The 19,971-nt window shown below is 36.8% G+C and overlaps 2 protein-coding genes across 2 annotated transcripts; both read left to right on the top strand.

Moving 5' to 3' along the window:
- Positions 1-6,039: 6,039 nt before the first annotated feature.
- Positions 6,040-14,709, top strand: creb3l3a (cAMP responsive element binding protein 3-like 3a). Its single transcript, XM_042749271.1, has 10 exons — positions 6,040-6,194; positions 6,444-6,557; positions 6,809-7,043; positions 7,241-7,374; positions 7,539-7,648; positions 7,736-7,843; positions 8,067-8,135; positions 8,219-8,307; positions 9,685-9,777; positions 12,759-14,709. Exons 1-10 carry the CDS (start codon positions 6,174-6,176, stop codon positions 13,070-13,072), a joined length of 1,287 nt encoding a protein of 428 aa, XP_042605205.1. The 5' UTR covers positions 6,040-6,173; the 3' UTR covers positions 13,073-14,709.
- A 1,534-nt stretch (positions 14,710-16,243) lies between these two features.
- rxfp3.2b (relaxin family peptide receptor 3.2b) lies at positions 16,244-19,570 on the top strand. The gene has a single exon (XM_019092377.2). The coding sequence runs from the start codon at positions 16,689-16,691 to the stop codon at positions 17,889-17,891; it is 1,203 nt and encodes a 400-aa protein (XP_018947922.2). The 5' UTR covers positions 16,244-16,688; the 3' UTR covers positions 17,892-19,570.
- The last annotated feature ends 401 nt before the right edge of the window (positions 19,571-19,971 follow it).

Genomic DNA, 19,971 nt, shown 5'->3' with positions numbered 1-19,971 from the left:
CACATCTTGCACCCTACACTTAAAAATAAAGGTTCTTTAATGAAATATAGTATTCCATGAAAAAGATTTAACATTTATGTAACCTTTCCATTTCACAAAAAGTTCAATACCTATGGTTTTAGACTACATAACTACCAATTGATCTAGAGGCACGAAGTACAAATTATGCAGGGGCATTTCCATTTCACAAAAAGTTCAATACCTATGGTTTTAGACTACATAACTACCATTCTAATGAATTTCTGAGCAGTGGCTGTTATTTTAGTAAAATGTATATTGTGTGTTTTATTTCAATGAAATTGATCTAGAGGCACGAAGTACAAATTATGCAGGGGTGTGCTAAAGACTATCAATTCAACTCAAATTATTTTAAACAGTAACTGTACATATAAACTCATGTACTGGTCAGTGTTTCAGAAGCATCTCGTACAGCATCCTCACTATTAAATCAAATTCAAGCACTTAAATCGTGAAAAAAATATAAAACTTTATAAGATTATTAACGCATAAAGTAAATGCCATCATATATCAACTTACCATTTTGCCCGATGTTTTTGGATTCGTTTAACGGTGAACTCAGTTTTACACCGCCGACCACGTTGGGAGACAGGCGGAGAAGTGGGGGAAAGATAAAGCAACCCTCATGAATATATATCAAGCGCGCGCCGTACGTATTGTACGTGATGACGTCGGGCCAAGATTCACATCTAAAGGTGTAGTATCATTATCGCAGTTTCCAGGATGACAGAAAATGTAGAGAACAGGGTATACAACGCGATTAAATATAATTTAATTGCAGTAAATTACAGGCACATGAAATGGAGAAATGGATAATTTAAACATTTTAAACGGTTTCATTCATTCCTTTATTCGACCAGCAGGTGGCGCCTCGTCACTAAATTCACAAAGCCTTTGTTATAATGTCTCCAAAGCCTTCCAAACTCTGATTTACACACTATCAGTCACTTATTTTTTAAGATTCTAGTGCTGTTTTGATTGGACAGTATGAAACTGTGTGTAAAAAGTGATGCTGAAGGTGATGGGGATGTAAATCATATATATTGACAGATCATGCAGGGTACGTGATTAGTATATTGATGTGGAGATACTGTATGTGTTTTCATTGGACTGAAGTCATCAAAATTTTCTTTTGCAGGTTAGACGGCATATTGAATTTAACACGAATAAAGGCAAGGCTGTGTGGAACAGACACTACCTTCACAATAACTAACACTGTATAAAAGTCTTAAATCTCAAATCACAACTCACTTTTAAAACTCTTATATGGAGTTTTTGTTTGCTTTAAGTTTTCAGACATTTCCCGGATAGCACATGTAGGCTACATCTCGGGGACGTCTGTTTGACGTCTGCATTTACATCAGTAAATGCAGATGAGTGTTTGGTCATCTGCGATGTGTCTATAGGACGTTTCCTATCAGATGTCAAACAGATGTTTATTAGATGTCTTTAAGATGTTTATGATTAGAATGTATGTAAAACTGACACCTTAAAGATGTCTGTCAGATGTTTGCACACAGCAGATGCTTTCCAGATCAAAAGATCTTTCACATACAGATTGCAGATGTACGTGTGCTATGGGTTCATCATTTATATTTTTAGTTATTTTTTTGCGTAGTGGGGATTCTTTGGAGGTCGTGGCCTAGTGGTTAGAGAGTTTGTATTATAATGATTGGGTTGTCCTTGAGCAAGGCATCGAACCCCCAACTGCTCCCCGGGCGCCGCAGCATAAAATGGCTGCCCACTGCTCCGGGTGTGTGTTCACGGTGTGTGTGTGTTCACTACTGTGTGTTTGAACGTTTGATGGTTTAAATGCAGAGCACAAATTCTGAGAATGGGTCACCATACTTGGCTGTATGCCACGTCACTCACTTTCACCAGATGTACGTGTGCTATGGGTTCATCAGCTAAACAATCAGTATGTTGTTAACTATTGAACGCACTGTAATTCTGTCCCTCACAGCCTCATTTCCATGTCAAAAATTTAAATATAAAATGAAAGTATTTGTACTATTACGTTTCAACTGAGGATGCTTTGGCATAAGTAGCTTAGCATTATCTACCTACCTGCCTATGACATATATGAAAAGGTCAGTATCTGTTTATGGAGTTTTGCATTATCTACCTTAATGAATATGAAAAAAATTCTAACACTGTTGCCAGTAAGTTACTGTTATTAAGATTTACAGTAGCAAACCGTTTTTGATTTACAGTAGCAAACTGTACTGTTTTACAGTAAATTACTATAAAAAATCTAATTCATCAGTATACTACTGTAGTTCAGTTATTTGAATATAGATTTCATTTGATTTTATAACTTATTATATAGAAGTCATTTTATTTAACTTATTTTATTTATTTTATTTTATATTTCATTTGATTTTATAACTTATTATATAGAAGTCATTTTATTGTTTTATTTAAAACATTGCATGTATAACACTTAAAAATACAGTCTTACAATGCTGGAACAGTTCATCTTCACCATTTCTCCTGTCTTAGGGCATTTTGCAGTGCTTTATGTTGTATTCTCTGGATTTATTCTCACAAGGAATCTTTAGGCAACAGAAACATGTTGGGAAAATAAATACATAGCCGTCTGCAAAACCCAGGTGCTGCTCCAAAACGTGGCCACCACCTTTGCTCACCTGTCTCTTAGTGACAGAAATGTGTTCCCTGAAAAACAAGTAGGGCTGGAGCATCCAGATGGTTACAGCGCCCACGTGGATTGCATGTGAAGTAGAGAAAAAAAGAGTATACAATTGCATTTGTGCTCTTACCATCTATGTGACAACAATCTTCAGTGTTGTTGAGAGGTGTACTGGAGGAATAAGAGACTGCAACCAAGTCAAGGCCATGAGTTCACTGAATACAACCATATTAACCGAACAGAGAACAGCCGGGTTTTGACAATGACACAATAGGATACCATCAGTCTGTCTTGAGATTAAATCAAAGTGACAGAAAAGAGCAACTTGGTCAGGCGCATGAGCCTTCAAACCATCTGAGTGGCTAAAAAGTATCAGTCAATAAATGAAGTGAGCTGAAAATATTTTTTTTCAGTCGGCGCATTCATGGGATGTTGGTTACGGTTGCTTATGCTTAGTTAAGGACTTTTCAGTGTCACTGGCTAAGTAAAAAAAGATCATTATTTTAATGGTAAAAATGGTATGGTAAAAACCTGTCAAGTTCATTTCATTTCATTTTACAGTAAAATACTGTTAAATGTAGTTTTTGTAAGTAAAAAAGAAATTAATAATTCATCTTATAATTTACAGTGAAAAAAAACATAAACTGACATTCCCAGAATTCTCTTTGACAGCTCACATTTAGTTTCTTCATTTTTTGTTTGCCATTTATATTACATTCCAGATAACAAAAATGTGTTCTATGAATGATTTGCTAACATTCCCATTAAGTTATGAAAATGTTATTTCAGAATGGTCTCTAAACATTCGTGGTCAGTAGGCTTCAAAAGCACCAATTGCACACGAAGAAGGCTGTTGCTACTCGAACCTGTACAATCTGTCGATAAAACAATATAAAGACAGCCAGATGTGCAATAATTCTGGGCAATTGTTTGTTCATATGTCTGTTGTGGAGCGGACCATCAGCGTACGCTTTCTGTAGTATAAATACAAGTAGTCCACGTCCGTGCTGTCCGTGTACAAAAGTATAACACAGGCTTTAGAGAACATTTTGTTTTATCATTATGCAGCCATTATAGGAATGTTAGTTTTGAATGTTTTCTGAATGTTCCAAAACAAGTTGTAACATTTAAAAAAAGTGTAAGATGAACATCCAGCTAAAACGTTTCAGAAAAAAACTTTCCATAAACGATGAATTAATAATTTATTTGTGCTAAAGTTTTGAGAATAGTATTAAAGACCTGTTATCTTTGAACAAACATTGTATTTGTTCGTAACTTCTCACCGGAGATGGATATTTTTCTCACACAAATGTGTCTATGCACTTCAGAAGGCCTTTATTAACCCCCATTTTTATGATGGATGGATGCATTTTATTAGACTTCAAAATCTCAGCACCCATTCACTGTCATTATAAAGCTGCGAAGAGCCAGGATATTTTTTAATATAACTCTGACTGTATTTGTCTGAAAGAAGAAAGTCATATACACCTAGGGTACACTGAGGGTGAGTGAGTAAATCATGGTCATTTAAATTATTGCTTAAAATGAGGAAAAAGTGTCCAATATTTTCTATTCTTGTAAAGCAGCAGAGGTGTCCTTGCCTGAGTCATTAGGCCTTAATAAAAATAGCGCAGAAAAGTCTGTCACATTCGAAGCCTCTTAATTTGGCATTGATTTTTGCCTAACTGTGATGTTTCAAAAAGGCTTTCCTTTTAGTAAACAATACTTTTGTGGAAAAGAGATTGATGTATTGAAGAAGAGTGGGAAACATCCAGGAAAACCGTCCGTCCTTCAGTTTTCCTTCAAACTTCCCTGAAATTGACACTCAATGTAGGAATTCCACCGTATAATTATGTTTCGTGGAGAGGTACGTGAGTGCTTTGTAAAACGGTGGCTGATGCTTTGAACCGTGTGCGTGACGCTGCTTTCTTTGATGGTGAGTATAAGCGCAGTGGACAAACGTAAATCTGACGGTGCCAGTAATGCCTGTTTAAAGTTTCCCTGAATACAAGTGACATTGTGCCTTAATTGATGACTGAATTTGTGTTTGCTAATGAAGAGTAAGCAAAGAAACAGCTCTGGTAAATTTCAACAAAGCCTATCTGATACACGATAGATCTCCTCTGAGAATGAGAAATTATTTTTTAAAGCTACAGGTTACACAATAGATGATTCCTAGTAAATCACGATAGCTTTCAAAGTTGGATGGGTCTGTTCAGCTTCAAAGTTTTGTGTGGCAGGTGATGAAATAAGAGTAGTTGGAGATAGACTTGCTTTAAGAGAAGACACACTGTGCCTGATGAGATGATAGTTGTTCTTGCGTGATTCAAAGCAGCTCTGACGTCAAGAACAAGATGAGAACAGGTCTTTATCGTTCAGAAATACATAAATAAAAGTTATGCCATATACAACAGTCAAGTCTCGTAAAGGTGGACAAGCAGTGGCCAATATTAAATTAAAAACAAAATAATCTGGTGAAGTCATGAAAGTATAAATTTAATAATAAAATTATAATTGCTAATAATTAAAATAAAAAGAAAACAATATTTAAATTGTAAAAATAGCAGTAATAATATTGTATAAATATATATGGATGGCTCAAAACAGCTCAGATGGCAACAGATCTCAAAAATAAAATGAATAATAGTCTGGTGAAGTCCGAGAAGCAGTATAATTAATAATAGAGTTAGTTAATAATAATTCAAATGATTAAATCTGAGAAGCAGTATAATTAATTATTTAATTGTTGTTACTAATAATAATAATAATAGTAATGTATTATATGCATGATTCAAAACAGATCTTTACCATTCAAAAATAATAAATAAAAAATACATTGAAAATATTAATTTCTTTCTACAACTAGCAATAATTATTATAATGTTTATTATGTATATTATATATTTCTTGATTATCAAAACTGGGTGAAAGGTCGAATTACCTCAGACAGAAGGGAAAATATGACCTTTGAACTCGCTCTGCATCAGGTGTTTTCCCATAACAAATGCCTGAATCTCTTACTTGCAAGCGCACTGAAACACTGAAGTAACTCTGAGGAATGATTTTTCTGGGAATGAGAAGGGGAGTGTGGTACACTGTTGGGGAAAAATGTGCAAAAAAATAAATAATAATAATAATAAAGTTTTGAGTTTGCACTTTTTATACACTTTACCTGGTTTGACTCGAGCTGATTATATGATTGCTATAGATTTTTACTTGATACTGTCTAACACAGAATTTGCAGTATGTTTGGCTAAAATAGAAACTGTGCTATTTCTCCAGGGTGTTCCCACATTTTTTTTTTTCTTACATCTCAACAAAGAACAGCCAATCAAATGCAGAACTGAGGATGATGACCTGATTGTTGCGTTGGAGTTCGAACTTTGTCCTGGGTGAGCAGAGTGACAAAGACAGAATAAGGATTAACAGATATTTTGGTTTTGTCCCATTTTTTTGGCGTTTTTTCAAGGATATTTTAGACTGTCATTACCCCTGGCTCACAGTAATGGAGCACTATTCAGACCAGGCAAGTCCTAATGTTTTGAATTTGAACTGGTTTTGCATGAGAACTTAGTATTAAATGTAGACTATGTTATCTAGCGTGCCCGTGTTATATCTCATACAGAGCAAAGTTCAGAAAAATGTAAAAGTTATTTTTTCTGTCTTCTTTTTTCAACATTTGTTTTGGCGCTTTGGTCCATTTTCTATCTTGCATTTTCCATTGAATCCCACTGGCAACAAATGATATATGCAGCAATTATATTCACTTTCTCAGGGTGGTGAAGGGTTAGAACTGCTCGATTTGCTCTTTGATAAGAATGATGGCATCTTACGGCATGAGACTATGGGACCACAAATCGATCAGCTTTGGCCAGTTCAAGATCCTCATGTAAGTCTGGCTTCTTCCAAGTTTTTTCAATTCTTCAAAGTTTAACATAAAGGAACATTCGAATTCTTCCCAAAATGAAAATGATAATTGACTTACCCTAATGTCATTCAAAATCTTTTTGACTTTATTCCTTGTGCAGAACACAAAAGAAGATATTCTGAAGAATGTTTTTGACGAAAAATGTTGTTGTGTTCCGCAAAATAAATAATTCAACGTCTCATCATTCACCATTCTGTATTCTCGATTGCCAGATGATGATGCCCGCTCAGGGCAACGAGGACTTCTTCAACGCACTTTTAGGTGGGTACGACTCTGTTTCTGAATCTCCAGATTGGTCGCCCTCTCCTAGCGACAGCGGAATCAGCGAAGATCCTCATTCGGATCACATTGACAGTCCGCCGCCAACCGCAAGCCCTCCTTTGGAGCCTCGCATTTCCGTATCCCAGGCGCAACACAATCTCAACACCAACTTCCCATTTAATTTCAGTGAGTATCAAGTATTCGTGAAGCGAAGCTTCCAGGTGACTCGGGACTATGTAAACACGTGATGATTAACCTCCCACTTATTGATTCATTGTGCCCTGTTTTGCTACACGTTCTGAAGATAAGCCCCTATTCCTGAGCTTTGTGAATCTCTACAAACACAAACAAAGAAGGATAAATAGTATTATCTGTTGCTGCAGATGGCTGGGAGACTGGCTTCTTCCCAGACAGGGCTGAAGGGATGCAGCATGCATCTGAAACGCCACAGGCAGAACCGACCACTGGATTCCCTCTAACTGTCAAGGACCTGCTGCTATCTGGCACACCAGAGCCTGTGAGTTTGCACTCAGGCGTGAAGCTAGGTAAAATACACAAGGCAGAATAGGGAAAAGGTGAACTTGACTGCAGATGAAAGGTGAACTCGATAGGTTTCTGACCGTTCAGGCACACAGAGACGTTGATTGGATTTGTTACTTTCATGTCTGTTTGATATTCCAGGCCACGAAGGTGTCCCAGCAGTCCTACCAGGAGCTGGTTCTCACAGAGGATGAGAAACGACTACTTGCCAAGGATGGAGTGACTCTGCCAAATCAGTTTCCGCTTACCAAGGTACTGTCAGTTGGCAATTACACCATAATAGTAGAGCGCAGCCGGTTGTCTTTGTAGCTCAATGTTTCTGCTTCCCTCCCGTGATCGTACGAGGAAAGGATTCTGAAGAAAATCCGACGGAAGATCCGCAACAAGCAGTCGGCCCAAGAGAGTAGGAAGAAGAAGAAAGAATACATTGACGGCCTGGAGAGCAGGTATCGACTGTTGTGCTCGAACAAATGAAGCAAAGCTACATGCATCGAATCACGGAGTAAAAATCATAATCCGAGTTGATGAAATTTGCAGCTACTGAACACAAACCCCCTGGCAAAATACCAGGTGGAAGTTCACTGCTGTGTCTGAGAATTAACTCGAGAGTGGATTTGATTGCAACCTGTTTTCTTTCACATGGTTCTTATGGGAAATCTGTTTTCGTAGAATGGCGGCATGCAGCGCACACAACCAGGAGCTGCAGAGGAAAGTCTTCCAGCTGGAGAAATGCAACATGTGAGGGAATCATTTACTTGGTAATCTTCACACTCCATACAGGCTGCTGAAATTATACTTTTACCCCACTCTCTCCATTTCAGCTCCCTGATGGAACAATTACGTCGGCTGCAGGCGATGGTCATGAATGGATCCAACAAAACGGCCCAGACTGGGACCTGCATTCTGGTAAGTGTTAAAAGAAGAGATATTAGCACATAAAAGATCGCATATGGAGATGCATTTATATTGTGTAAGAAAAATACAAAGCATGTTTGCAAAATGTTTCTTTTTTAATGAATTAAACTGGATTACAATAAATTATTGAAAAATGGTCTGGAAAATATTATCTATGCTTTTAGATGTATAAACCTGAAGAGAAGCATTTCCAATTTGAATAATTTATTTACACATTCATGAATACTGTTTCAAAGCAATTTTACAGAAAACATTGCCTCAACCCACAACCCACCACAAGCGATCCAAATTCAGTGCCTAGAAAAATTCCCTAGAAACATGCAAAACAAATTCAAACTGTACACTGTAAAGAAAGAAAGATGAAACAAGATTATTTAAAAACTACATGGAGATTTGGGTCACACTTTTTTAGGTCCAGTTCTCACTATTAATTAAAACTATTAACTTTTGTCTAAATAAACTCGTAATTACTGCTTATTAGTAGTTAAGTACTGTAGATACGTTTAAGTGTTGGGTAGGATCAAGCATTTAGAATATGTGTTTTATAAGTACTAATAAACAGCCAATATGCTAGTAATATGCATGCTACTAAACTGCTAGTTACTAAAGAGAACTGGACCCTATACTTAAGTGTTTCTCAGATTTGTTGTTGCTTACTATGTCTTTATCTTACTATTATTTTATCCTGTCACAAGAATGAAATAATCTCAATAATTTCTAGCCTCTCAAAATCAGATTAATGTATTTCAAATTAATCTCAATAATTTCTATATTATTTGAATATGATTTTTGTATTTAAAATGAGTATTTATGTAGTTTGATTATCATTGTGAATTCTGTCATTAATTACTCACCCTCATGTCGTTCCAAACCCATAAGACCTTCGTTCCTCTTCAGAACAAATATTAAGATATTTTTGATGAAATACAAGAGCTTTCTGACCCTGCATAGACATCAATGCAACTGACACGTTCAAGGCCCAGAAAGGTAGTAAGGACATTGTTAAAGTAGTCCATATGACATCAGTGGTTCAACCATCATTTTCTAGGGTCAGAAAGCTCTCAGATTTCATCAGAAATATCTTAACTTGTGTTCCAAAGATAAACAAAGGTCTTACGGGTATGAAATGACATGAGAGTAAGTAATTAATGACATAATTTTCATTTTTGGGTGAACTATCCTTTAAAGCAATCACAGTGTTCCTCAACATGAAGGAGGCTTGGGAACTAAATAATCACATAAAAAGAAACTCGGATCTACAGCTACTTGAGTACATACCTCAAAAATACATGCTACATCAAAGTCGTGCTTCTCCAATGGCCTTTCATGCTGCTACACTCAAGCTCCTTATCTGATTTTGTGCTTCTTGTTGTAATTTACTTTTTTTACTTGATTGTTGTGCTTCATTTGTTGCTGTTCATGGTTATAAGGTTCAGCCAACATGGAGACTTCAGCCCACTGAGAGGTGAGTTTTCCGCCCAAAACAGTCCTCCAGCCAGTCCTTGAGGGGAAAAACCCATTACAACTACCTTATATCCTCTCACTGCTAACTTGAGAGGAAAATGTCATGCTTGAAGAACAAGGGGTTCTTCAATCTGTGTAATGTATCATTTGGTTGACAAGCCATTAGGCTTGGACTGAAACCTTGTGACAGTTATTGGAAGTACTGAGAGAGGTGACACGGACTAGAAGAATGGCAAACAGCTTAGTCATGTTTCCCACACGCTGAATCAACAGCGTGGAAGAAAAGCTGTAATTTGTCCTCATCAAACTGCTGTCAGTGTTTCTGAAGGGAATCAATTCTCATTCTGCAGGCTAAGCGTAGGTCATGGTTAACGTTTGGTGCACTTGGTCACAGTCTTGTTCGATTAGCGTCCTGTTGAGCACTGCAGCTCTTTTGAAGTGGATGGTTGAAGTTCAGGAAAAAAAAAAGAATAGGGGAAAATGTGTCACGGAGTGACTTGTATGTTTATTTCCTACACAGGCAAAAATAACTTGAAATTCCCTTTCTATTTCCTGTACCGTAGCTAGTCAAAACCAAGGTCATCAGTTTGATTATGAGGGATTGGCAATATGTGTATGTTAAAAAAGTGTATAAATATCTTTGCATTATGGGTGTTTCTTAAAATTAGAGCACTTTTGTGTCATAAAGTTTTATTTAAAACAGATTAAATTTTTTTTGGTCTATGAAGGTTACAAAAGATTAATCATGCTGTTGCAAATTACATTTGCTACTTTTCAAATGTACAGAGCCGCACACATGGCATGCAGGAAAAAAATAGTAGGCTAAATCATGTGCACGATTTACTATTTCGTTCCCTCGATTTATAAATTGTGCGCAAGATTTACTATTTCGTCTCCTCGATTTGCTAAATCATGCACACGATTTATAAATTGAGAGAACGAATTAGTAAATCATGCACATGGTTTAGCAAATCGAGGGAAAGAAATAGTAATTGTGTGCACGTTTTAGTACGACAAGGGAACGAATTAGTAATTTGTGTGCACAATTTATGCATTTTTTCTTCCATGTCATGTGCGGGGCTCCATACAAATGCGTTTCATTTTGTATTTAACCCTTGTCCATTATCCAAAATATTAAAATCTATCATAATCTTAATAAATACTGAGATATCTATGAACTATTGTCTGATAACGATACTTCCGGTTGAGTGACTCACATCTAAACATGTATAGTAAAGACAAACTAACAGTGTCTATCTAGTCATAAAGATGTACTGTATATACATTTCAGTTTCAGCAGGCAACTGTTTTTACAGCTACATTATTATTCCAGCCACAATTAATCACAACAATGTATATACAATTACAAATGATTAAGCATATAAATCATCAGTTTGTTGTTTTACACACATGCACACATTATTTCATACATGACATAGTCATGAGATGAAAGACACCTTTACACGCACCCATAACAACAAAAGACAATAATTTAATGAACCTTTTCTTATAAGAAGCGTTTAACCACAGCAGTCGTCGTTTTTTTTTTTGTTGCTTATTGGCAGCAGGTATGCGATAAAATTTCTAATTTGAGGCTGTATTGTGTTGATTCTGGCACCCAACATCACAACAAAATGATATTTTAAGCTCCTTGTGTAGCAAGGAATCTGCGCTGGTTTAAACTGGCCGCCTCCAGTTTTCCCTTTGTTTTGCCTACAGCTAGCGCAGTGACGTAATTGTGACATCGGCCCTAAAAGGGTTCATAGTATCAGTCAAACACAGGATTTAAGGAAACGGCTATTAATTATTTGTATTGGCTGCCATGCCGAATCATGCACACCTGCTTGCTTTTCTGTTTGATTTAAGTGTTTTTGTGAACATTGGCGCTCTTTTTAGTTGTTGTCCTTTTTCTCTATTAAATGTTTTAGCAATCATCATAAATTATATATCATTTGAAAGCTAAGAAGCCCAAGAGTCATCCTGTGAAATTCATTTTGAAATCAAACATTGCTTTATTATGGAAATGGTACTTTAAAATGTTTTGGCAGTCTCCTCCCCTTAGCGGTGGTGTCAAGTGTCATATTACAAAATTCATTACGGTCTTTTACAATCAAAGCTTTTTATAATCTTAACAAAAACATATCATTGGAAAGGTCTGAGTCTCAGGATTCCATATATGGTGGATTATTCTGTGATAGAAACAATATTGACGGAAATTTCAACTTATGTTACAGAAAAATGCATAAAAGAAAATATGAGTACAGTGTATTTTCTTTTCAATAAATTTAAACTTCTAAAACTTTTGTGATACTTTAATTTTTTTTTTAAAAAATCCACTTTTGACCAACCATAGGTCTATATTCCAAAGTGTTCATAAATTACAAACAATTTAAGTTTGGATTTAAGTGCAGTTTCATGCCTATTTAAAAAAAAAATGGGGGGTGACAGTTAAGGGGTTAATATCAAATAATTGTAACACTTTACAATAAGGTTCCATTAGTTAATGTTAGTTATTTTATTAAAGTGTTAGTTAATTATTACCCAAATAATGTATTTCGAGCTTTCACTTAAAACAAAACACATACCCCCCCCCCCCACCCCCACTGTCATTTCTGCACATCATATTTTCAGTGTTTGTCCAATGATGCAAAACTTGTGAAAAGACTAAAATTTTTGTGTATTTATTATACAAACTGCTAGCTCAGAAATGAGCCTTAGCAAGACAGGAGGTAGCTAAGGACAAAAGCTGTTGGCCATTTTATTCACATAAATGTTTACAAATTAATTGATTTCTGTAGCCTATAGACACTGTTGTTAATTGTTAATAGATTCATTGCTTTAACTAGTGAGAGTGTACATTTATTTTCTAAAGGTCCAAAAGTGCTAATATCAAGTGGCATTTGTTTTAAAGGATAGCACATACACACTTTTTAAAAGAAGGAGTTTGAAGCAACTTTCTTACATTTTTTTAACCCCTTTCAGTTCAGTCACGGTCCCTGCACAACCTTCAGTCTTCCCGCGTGCTGCGGGCCCTGGAGCATCCGTTCTCTGTGTCTGAGGACTCCAAAATGCTCCCGCGCTTCTCTGAGGATAAAAGTATGGTGGAGATAGCGTCGCTGCTGGGAGGACTTCACAGGAGACAAGAATTAACCAATTACGATTCTGAATCTCACAACCACAGTTTAGACCAGCATGACGACCATCACCATGGAGACCCCATCACTGGGCATGTAGCGACAGTGACCTTGAATCCACGACGTGGCTCAAGACGGAGTCCTCATGCTGGTGATATGTGAAGGGCAGAAGGGGATTTTCCCGCGGATTTGTCGAAACTCCTTTAACAGCGCTTCTGAAGACGGGAGCCAGCCAACAGATTGCTGGAAGCTCATTTTTCTTCTTTCTGCTGAAGTAATTTTAAAAGATACAGTACATAGCTGCTTATTTATATATTTTTAAACTTTGGATAAAATAACGAGTCCAATTTTATCTGTTGATTTGTAATGCTGGAAATGCATTCGCTCGCATCTTTAGCTTGCCAGAAGCAGACAATCTTTGCTTTTCGTTAAAATGCAGTGGGGACCGAACAAAAATGCGTGTTTCTTTTAGGCTACACTTGTTTATTTAGGCTACACGCTAAATAAACATTGCATATTGCTATGGACTATTTTACAATCTTACGCTTACGCCATGAAAAAAAAAATAGTCCACTATACAACATACAAAATAATCAGACTAGCAACGAGACGCTGAAATAATATTGCTGTGATATTAATACGTTTTATAATAAGAGTTTTTTTTCCCATTACAATCGATAACTGAGATGCAAGATGGCGACAGTTGCGTTTGTATAAATCAAGAGAGTGCGAGTGCAAGTAGTGCCGATTTTATTTGCACGGATGAGTGGAACGATGCACAGCGTTGCCATGGGAAACATCAAAGTCCCTTTAAGTAGGCTTTTCTATCCACCTTTTTCTTCAACGCAGAAGTAAGCCTATGGGCGAGACTTCCGGATTATTAACCGCTATAGGGAAGTAACAAGACGAATAACGACGTGCAGTAAACGGTAAAACTGTTTGCAATACAAACCAGTGTGTTCATAATTAAGATAATACATGAAAATAATATGTTAAGACACACTAATTTTCAATATCAAGCAGCAAAACTAACTGTTTTGTACATCTAAAAATAGCTGGACGCGGATGAGACCGGAAGCTAGACCCATAGAATTTACAAATGGCCGCTCCCATTTTTACTGCAAGAAAAAGGTGGATAGTCTTTGGAAATATCAGGCTGCTGGATGACGCAATTGACCAATTAGAATCAAGTATTCCGAGCATTGTGTAGCCTAATAAAATGTACATAAAAATAACAATTTGAGTGAAAAGTTTAAATGAAAAAGAATGCATTTAAAAGTTCAATGCAAGCAATGAAATCTGATTAACATGGTCAAATGTTAAATATTTAATATTTAGTTTACTTTGTTTCCAGATTAAAGGTTATTAAATATTTGAAAATAAATAAATAAATTAATTAAAATCCCAGATGTAGCATCAGACATTTGTACTCTGTTGTATATATTATGGCTGTGATCACTAGATGTTTGAACCATCTGCTCTGCCAATATATTACTTGCACTACTGCTGAGGTGAATAATAATACAAAATCAGCTCATTCCAATTCATGAGTTTTACATTTTGAATCTTTCAGCAAGTTTGTCCTAAAGTGTTTGTCTTCTCTTTGAAGAAAGTTTTGCTTTATGGGTATTAAATCTGAAGCCTGAAGTAATTTTTTTATGGACTAAGAACAAGTTAGTGTGTATAAATTGCTTTTGATAACAAATATGCTTTTTCAATAAAACGGTGTGTTGAGTTGCCTTTCAACCTATTTTATGGGGTTGCTTTGTTGTTGCTTTTTCCAATAAATGTTTTAAAATGCGTCTTATGAAATGGACAACTCTCTGTCTTCAACTCTGCTCCACGTCAACACATAAGTGCCTTTCTGCACAATTTGGATGTCACGGGGGACAGAATGAGGCCAGTGCAGATGAGAAGAACAGGTGAACAAGCTATCTCAGTAAAAACAAACACGAGCATCCTTGACAAATAACTTTTTATGTAGCTAGACCCATTATCAACGTAAAGGCACTTTATAATCTTTAAGAGATGCACAAATGATTAGACATGAATGCAGTAGTTTGTGTAGATTTCTATCATATACGAATGAGTCAATACGTAAATGTCAACTTCATTTTTTCTTTGACATTTTAGGGATTGTAAAGTGAATAACCTTCAGTGCTCAGGAATGAGAAAACAGTGTGGGAGGTACTTCAAGTCACTTTTAGATAAGAAAACTTACAACTTAAAAAATACAAAAGATGTGTAGATTATGCATAATCTTTATATTATTGTTATTTTTTAAATGTTATTAAGTGATATTGTTTTGTAGTTTATTGTAAAGGTTAAGTAGTTTTTCAGGAAGGTTTCTATCTTACTCAGTACCTCTTTAATCATACAGAGATAAACTTGCATCTTTCATCCACAGCACTGCGGTGTGTCTCTTCACTTTGAGATCACCCTTGGGCCCATGGCCCCCAGGTCCACGTCTATGCACCTGTCAAAGAGCTGCATTTTCACTTAATTAATCTGGCGCTGATTTGATGCACAAAGTTTGTACAAATACATTTCTGACTCTGTGCTCCTGAAGGCAGAAATTGTGTAATTCTTGGCTCAGTAATCTTCTAAATTAACCCAACAACTAAGATAAAAGACTCCATAGTCTGAAATCAATAAGTTATCACATTCATTGTATGGATTTCTGAGTTATATTCAATAATTGTGGGTTGCAATTAAAAGTCTGAATGTGGGGGGAAAAGCTTGTGTGTGACTGAAGTTATCATGAATGGAAAGAGAAAGACTGAAATAAATTGGAGTAACTGAATTGGAGTGAATTAATTTGGAGGCGGGCTCAGCACATGCAAGCACATATAGAGTGAGAAAGATGAAGTGTGTATGTGTGTGTGTGTGTGTGTGTGTGTGTGTGTGTGTGAGAGAGAGAGAGAGAAAGTGAGTGAGTGTGTGAGAGGGAGCGCAATATATTTTAATAAGATTAGACTGCATACTTTTTGTATATATAATTATAAAAAAAATATGATCTTTGTATGATGAAATTTTCCATAATTTTTTTTTTTTTTTTGTTTAGATTTTTCTACTCTTAATCGTATTGAAACGGTATAAAACCTATATAAATTTATATAACTAAATATATACCTTAGTGGATGCTGAGTTTAGAGAAGCCATTATGTAGAATACAGAAGAATATACTATATACAATAATATTAAATATAGTACCTATAGAAATATATAGTTAAAACGCTTTCTAAACAGTAACATTTTTAAGAAATCGAAACTAAATGTCAAATAGCACTTATATTTCTATAATGCATTATTGATATTGCGTCAAAAGATTAAGTGGCACATTGTATCTTGATAAGCTTATATTTTTAGGTATTTGAAGCTATAATGTATTTATCCAAAACAACATTCCTGTATAAAACCGAATCCATCCGTATCACTTTTAAAAACTTTAACATGCATGTAATATTAAGAACCACAACACGTACAAACTAGGTTTCATTAGGCACCGCGTATATGTATGCATCCGATATAAAAGCGGCGCGTGCCTCAGCAGCAGGCGGACGCACGTCATGCTCATCGGAGTATAAAAGAATGTGCGCGCGCTGCAGAGCGCACAGAGGTGCGCGCGAGAGAGCCACTGATGAGACGGCGCTCTCGCAGCCGGTGAAGTGATTGCACATGCCGGTGGTCACAAATAACTTGAGGTAAATTACATGAATGGATTCGTTTCTCCCTTTGCATCATTTCACCATGACAACGGACTGAGTGGAAGCCTGCCATGGAGAGGAATAATACCACACAAACTCTGGAGTTGGGAGAATGTGAGCACGCACTGGACACCAGCGTGGTGCTGGACAATTGTACAGATGCTGCCAGCGGGAACCTGTCTTTACGTTGCTGGCTACATTTGTTGACAAAGGAGTCTAGTTCAACATTACAAGGTGATGGGTCTAGTTTGGCTGTGCGTGTGATGATCGCCCTCATTTATTCAGTGGTGTGCGCTCTGGGGCTTGTAGGCAACTCTCTGGCGCTCTACCTGCTGCATTCGCGCTATCGGCAGAAGCAGTCATCTATCAACTGCTTTGTGATGGGTCTGGCTCTAACTGATGTGCAGTTCGTCCTAACCCTACCGTTTTGGGCCGTAGACACAGCATTGGACTTCCGCTGGCCATTTGGCAAAGTTATGTGCAAAATCATCAGCTCGGTCACCACTATGAACATGTACGCCAGTGTATTTTTCCTGACTGCGATGAGCGTGGCCAGGTACTATTCCATTGTGTCCTCGTTGAAGATGCACAGTCGCCGAGCGGCGGCGGCTGCGGCCAAGTGGATCAGCTTGGGCATTTGGGTCGTCTCCCTGATAGCAACTCTCCCACATGCAATTTATTCCACGATAGCCCAAGTTGCGCCAGATGAGGAGCTGTGCTTAGTCCGCTTCCCTGAAACGGGAAGCTGGGACCCGCAGTTGCTGCTAGGACTGTACCAGTTGCAAAAGGTCCTGCTTGGGTTTTTGATCCCACTGGTGGTGATCACTGTTTGCTATCTCTTACTTCTAAGAATTGTTCTAAGCCGTAGGATTAGCGGCGTGGCTGGCTCCGAAAGTGAGCAGGGGCGGCACAAGCGGCGCTCGAAGGTTACCAAATCAGTTGTGATCATCGTCCTGTCGTTCTTTTTGTGTTGGTTGCCCAATCAGGCCCTGACTCTGTGGGGCGTCCTTATTAAGTTTGACCTGGTGCCCTTCAGCAAGGCCTTCTACAATGCCCAGGAATATGCTTTCCCGCTGACTGTGTGCTTGGCCCACACAAACAGTTGCCTCAACCCAGTGCTCTATTGCCTGATCCGTCGCGAATTCCGGGCCGGACTTAAAGAACTCCTGCTGAGGGCCACGCCGTCCTACCGAAGCCTTGCCCGGTTGCTCCCACGCAAGGCCAAAGTAGCCGAGGCACCTCCTGTACTGGTGCTTGTGCAGATGGATGTTTGAAAAAAGCGGCTCCTTCACGTTCATCTTGGTTTTTGATTGACAGGACGAAGCAGGCGTGAGGAACGTCCTTTGGGAGCTGCCCCACTTTCCCTTCCGCTCGTTCAGAAACACTTGTGCGCATTTGTCTTTCTCTTTCAACTTCCACGTACCTTTTGACGCACAGCGGCTTTCACATGCACCTCCGGTCATCAGAGCCCTTGGGAATTCAGGACCCATTCACCTTTGTTTGCTTTGCTGCATATTAGTGGCATAACTTAAGGATTTTTTCTCCGAGACATCTTTCCAGGGAGCGATAAATTATCCATGTGTGTTTTTCAGGCTTTGAAAAAAGAAGAAGAAGAAAAAAAAATTTGAGCTGTAGAGGGGTCTAGTCTTCTCTCATTTTGTGAGATATAAAAAAATATATATGTGGGGGACCACTGGTTAAACCATCAATCATTCAATACACTGTCAATTATGATTTTACTTGCAGTTGTGTAGAATTTTATGAAGTTTCACATTTTGATTTGTCTTTCAATGTATTTACATTTTATATTGTACAAAAAAACTAAACTAATAAAATACCTAACTATGTAGTTAACTAACAAAATGATAATTTTGTGAATTAACATTGACCATTCAAACTGTGCAAGTGATGATGATTGAAAGAGAATCTGTTTTCAATTTGACCTATAACTGTTTCCAATTCATTTAAATTAGTATTAAACCATATATATATATACACACCACAATAGATTAGCATATTTAAACCATTAAGGGATAGTTCACTTAAAAAATACATTTTGTCAATTTACTCACCCTCATATTGTTTCAAATAAACTCCACACCCAGAAAACAGTAAAGGAGATATTTAGCAGAATGTTCAAGCTGCTCTCTTCTTCACACTGTAAACAAACATTATTTTCAATGACTTCTTAAGTCATTTGAAAACTTCTGTGAGGAACGGCCTGTAATTTAGGTCAGTATGCATTTAAAAATCTCTCCTGAGATCTCCTGAGTAGTCACCATTCACTTTCATTGTATGAAAAACAGCAGCTTGGACATTCTGCTATAAATCCTTTTGTGTCAAACAGGTTTTGAAAGACGTGAGGTGGAGTAAATAACAGAAAGTGCTCGCTGAAATCTTTCTTATGTTGGCTATATCCTCAGGGACTTCATCAAAAAATACAGCTTTGGCATAAAATATCTTTGTAGTAATATACTGTATAATAAATCATTTTCAAATACCCATTCCTAAGCCATCAAACAGAATAAAACATTCAATCTGAGATAATTAGTTTTATGGGTTTATTGACAACAAAATGTAAGGCAAAGTTAAAGAGCGTTTACTCATTAATGACATTATTTATTTATTTTTATTTACATTTGTCATTTATTTTTTCAGCCTAAATATATTCTTGCATCATTTCACAGTCAATATACATTACAATGCCATTGCAGGCTTTGAGGCTTTAGTGATTTGGTACCTTCTAATACACACACTTGCACATGCATTGCACGCAGGGAGAATATCTTCTAGTAAAACGATTTTAGCCTGGCATCATTAATCATTAGTCCTGCAATCTTCTGAAACTCTTCTAAGGACATTGTTCTTCTGACTGAACATTTTCAGATGAGACAGATTTGACAATTTAAGGCACTTTCGATGGTTTATCTCCTCAATGAAAATCAGGTCATGATTTAGGTGAGATTTGGGCAATTTGTCAGTTTTTTTTACTTTTTATTTTTTTTTTCTTTTTTTACATTAATGTAGAGAAAGTTAGTTAAAATTATACAGTTTCTTTGATTTTTGTTTATATCTATATTGGGTGAAATGCAACAGGATTTTCATATAAATATATATTAAATATCATTACTGATATCATTAATGATATATGGACACTAACTTAACACAAAGAGCAACAAATAAAAATGCAACTATCATAAGTATTGCCATTAGCAACAAATATTAATAATAAATGATATACATTTATAGCACTTAAATGCGGCAAATTTATACAACTTTTATGTGATGGCTTGTAATTGTCTTTATGAGTTTCCTCTGACCGATGGAAACTGTGGCTACATGTTCAATTATTAA

This window comes from Cyprinus carpio, chromosome B22 (assembly GCF_018340385.1).
Source record: "Cyprinus carpio isolate SPL01 chromosome B22, ASM1834038v1, whole genome shotgun sequence".
Classification (NCBI taxonomy): Eukaryota; Metazoa; Chordata; class Actinopteri; order Cypriniformes; family Cyprinidae; genus Cyprinus; species Cyprinus carpio.
Note: the sequence above shows the minus strand (reverse complement) of the source record. Positions and strands in the feature narration are given on the sequence as shown.